Raw genomic sequence first — 4,056 nt, 5'->3', positions numbered from 1 at the left:
GCTGCCCTAGAGGCTCCCCCCGAGGGCCCGCAGGCGGGGGAGCAGCTGGGCTGCGCTCAGGCGCTGCTCTGCCTCAGCCTTCCAGCAGCATAAAAAAAACAGCACAGCCTTTAGATAACACTGGGGCTAAATTCGTTCTGTTCGGAGGAGAGGCGGAGGGAAAGAAAAGTGGGCGACCAAAGGAAGGGCAAGAGCCCCGAGCTGCCCTAGAGGCTCCCCCCGAGGGCCCGCAGGCGGGGGAGCAGCTGGGCTGCGCTCAGGCGCTGCTCTGCCTCAGCCTTCCAGCAGCAGCTGATGATGCCCCCGAGCCTCTGGCCCGCCGGAGACTCGTGGAAGACGGCGGCGGCCAGCGAGGGGCGTAAGTTATAGGCTACCACAGCATAGAGCACGTACTGCCGCTCACCCAGGTAGGGCTGCTCTCGCATGACGATCTGCCAGAGGGTGACAGCGAACGAGTAGATGTCTGCTTTGGCAGTGACCCCCTCCCCCTTGAGGAGCTCGGGGGCACGGTGTGTGTACGTCCCCCCTTGCTGGCAAACATGGGGGCTCTGGGAGAAGCCCTCCTCCAGTTTCTGGGAGCACCCAAAGTCTCCAATCTTGCACGTTCCCCGCTCGGTGATGAAGATGTTCGCAGGCTTCAGGTCCAAGTGCACAATGCCCTGGGAGTGAAGAAAGGCTAAGCCAGTCACAATGTCACAAGAATAGCACACAGTCTCTTCCATGCTCAGGGCCTGCCTTCCACATCCTCCGTCGTCATCCTCGCCCTGTCTCCACGCAGCCCCAGTGCCATAAATCACATGGTGCAGGGTGATGTTGCCCACATACTCCATAATGATGGTGCCCAGGCTGTTCTGGCTGGCAGGGGCACACGTGCTGGCAGCCACCACGCGTACCACGTTATCGTGCTGTAGCTGGGCTACGTTCAGCTCAGCCCAAAAGCTCTGTCGTGACGCCAGCCGGTTTTTGCTGCTCTTCTTCACCTGCTTCACAGCCACAGTTGCACCATGGTAGGTGGCTTTGTAGACAGAACCGAAGCCCCCAGAGCCCAAGGGCTGCAGGAGGCAGAGCTGCTCCCAGTCAATGGAGCACCAGGCCAGGCGTGGAGGCAAGCGGCGAGTCCTGGCTGAAGGAGCACCCCCCAAGAAGCTTTTGCTGTCTTTGCCAGGGATAACTAAGGGGCTGCTACAGGGTCGCAAATCTGCAGATGGGGAAAACTCAAAAGGAAGAAAACAATTAAAAGGAATGGGTGATGGCATAATAAGATGGAGAAAACAAAAGGCAGTTACTAAGACAGAAGACTAGAAAGTTTCCCTGACAGAAAGGACTCTACAGTGCCTTCCCAAGCCTTTTATCCTCTCTTCACCATTCTCCCTCCCACACCCAAATGAACTGCATCTGCCACAACTAGCTGAACCCAATCAGGCTCACCTGGAAACATTCTGCTCCAACCCTGAAGTAAATCTCTAGAAAGTCAAGGTTAATGGATTTAAAGCTAAAAAAAAAAATAAATTCACACGTATTTCACAAAATTTCTAATCTCAAGAGAAAAGAAAGATGTTCTGCCCATTGAATGCCTCTACCAAAAAGCCCCATGAGTAAATAAAGCAGTGATTGGTGAATGTGTTTCACCATGGCTCCAGGCGGGCACTATCATCATCAGATGCATTAGACAGCTCAAAGTCATTGTCAGGGAAGCAGCTGAAGTGGTGAGTGCGAGCGTTTGATGTGGCTATGGCAGGCATAGCTACATATAAAAGTGCGATTGTAGAAACCTGCCACTTAAACATGACTGAGACAAGGAGACTGGTCTGGCTGCTCAACTCTGCCCATGCAGGACAGCAACCTTAATGGCAGCGTAAAGACAAATGATTGCTCTCTGTCGTCCATTGGATATAGTAACTAGAATTATGCATAAGTATTTGGTCACCTTCCCATCACACCCCACGCAGTTACTACAGGTGTGTATTTTATGTCTGAATCCTCCTTAGTAAACTTACTGCTAAATTTACAGAGCTGTTCTGGCAGAAATCAAACAAATGTAATTTTGCCTTGCTGGTCCCAGTGTTTTTGCTCTTGCTCTTTTGGCCCTGCTTCCACATATTCACAGTGCTCCTGTCTTAGTGTTTGGTACCTGCTGTACTGCCCACGCATCAGAGCACCCATATGGGACCTGTACAGCTAAGTGCTTTTGAATATTCCAGCAAGTATCTTTCTGCACACGTTGACAAGTATCCTGGAAAGCTTGGTCCCCATTTCCCACCTCCTCGCCCTTCAGAACCTTCCTCTGGATGTCAGCTTTGCCAATACAGGTCCTACCATGGGACTTCGAAGATTGGTGGTGCCTGTTTCTCCAGAGCTTACCTCTGGGCAGCACTGGCTCCACAGGCAGTTCCTGCAGAGTTTTCCTGGTGTTTTCTGTTGTTTTTGTTGTGCTTCTTTGGATGAGTAAGATGCAGCACAGATGCGCTGAGGAAGGTTTCAGAATATGCGCAAGCAGAACTGGAGCATTCTCCACCTTGAGATGGGTTCGGTTGTTCACCTCAACAGACAAACCTAATGTCCCAAAGGCATCTTCTGACCCTACTTGAACTCTAGATCAGCTCAGCCAGAGGGTTTCAAAGGCATCACTCTGCAGCAAATCAGCCACGGAGATCTTCCCTCCTACTGAGACTTCGGACTATCAGGAGAAATTTGTCACCGCATTTCACAGGGAAGCTAACTTGGACCAGAGATGAATGAGAATGGGGAATTTGGGTTATCACCTGCCAGTGTGAAACGGATAGGCTGGGGAAAGAACTAGATAAATAGGTGCTAATACGCACTATAGGAGTTGTTAACAAGTGAGAGTGCAAAGAGTTGGGGATGCCAGAGGGGCCACTCAGTGGCCCTGGGTGGGATGGTCCCTGCAGGCAGATGAGACTGCCGGACAACACAAGGCTCCTCTTTCCTAGCGACTGGAATACTACAGGAGGCCGCTGGACTCCTCTGGTGCCGTCCCTCGCTGCGAGCTTTCTGTTTGTAAAGCAGAATCCAGCCAGGTAATACCCTGCTGCTCCCCCTCCCCGGGCAGCTGCCCGGCTGGAGGCACCGCTCAGCGTCAGGGATGCTTTGGGGGCGAGGGGAAGGCCGAAGGAGCTTTAGTGTAGTTTTAAATATGCAGTGAAGTAAGCCATGGAGATGAGAAATATCTTACCCTCCTCTTCTGAGCAGCAGTGTGATTTTATGCTTGTATGCAAAAGCCTTCACTTCCCATTTTTGCAGAGAAAGTTTTCGAGGCAGGCGAGTTGTGATGGAAGTGAAAAGCTGCAGTATAAGCAGATGAACCTGTACTGGAGAGAGAAAGGATTTTTTATGCCTATTTTCTGAGTGCTGTTAGGGCCCTAATTCTTGCATGGACTTCTGTGCCTTATCGTATATAAAAGCAGCAGAGAGAGACATCTCTGCTATGAATTCTCCAAGAACTTCAGCCTTCTCAGGGGAGAAACGCACTTGTTACAACCCATTTTCACCTGGTTAAGGTGGCAGAGAAGGTTCAGAGGGGAAGTTGGCTGAGGGAGAGGAGTAGTTGGAAGGATGTGTGCATGAAGGGCCTCGGAGTGGACCTGTTAAGCTGACAACCATAGGAGCATATATAGAGATTTTGGATGCTGTAGAACACAGCAGTAAAATCTATGTTCATAAAACAGAGGGTCAAGATTAGGGCTGTTCCCAAATTTCTTTGGTTGAAGTCTCATCCAGAAGGATATACCAGACCTTTGTTACTAATTTTTGTTCAAACTCTGTTTTTTTTTCCCCCCCCCCCCGCCCTCCAGTTGTCCCTTTTTTGGTAATTTTCTTGTTACCCTTTTCTGCTAGAAACCTTTCTGATTTGCCCCGTGATGGCAGGGATGTTGCATTGTTCTTGGGGAATACACTGAAATTTTGAATAGGAAGAAGGGCATATTTTGGGACCTAAACAGATTTAACGTAATTACTGTCCTATCTTAAGCTGACTGCTGAGGAGTCGAGCAGGGGGACATCCAATGCCTTTCAATGTGAACACGCTTAAAGCAGATT

General features: G+C 50.4%; 1 protein-coding gene across 1 annotated transcript; it reads right to left on the bottom strand.

Moving 5' to 3' along the window:
* Nucleotides 1–206: 206 nt before the first annotated feature.
* Nucleotides 207–1,256, bottom strand: MOS (v-mos Moloney murine sarcoma viral oncogene homolog). The gene has a single exon (XM_010296412.1). It carries the CDS (start codon nucleotides 1,254–1,256, stop codon nucleotides 207–209), a length of 1,050 nt encoding a protein of 349 aa, XP_010294714.1.
* Between the last annotated feature and the right edge of the window lie 2,800 nt (nucleotides 1,257–4,056).

Source organism: Phaethon lepturus, unplaced genomic scaffold (genome assembly GCF_000687285.1).
Source record: "Phaethon lepturus isolate BGI_N335 unplaced genomic scaffold, ASM68728v1 scaffold29641, whole genome shotgun sequence".
In the NCBI taxonomy this organism is placed as follows: domain Eukaryota; kingdom Metazoa; phylum Chordata; class Aves; order Phaethontiformes; family Phaethontidae; genus Phaethon; species Phaethon lepturus.
This window is presented reverse-complemented; position numbering and strand designations above follow the sequence as displayed.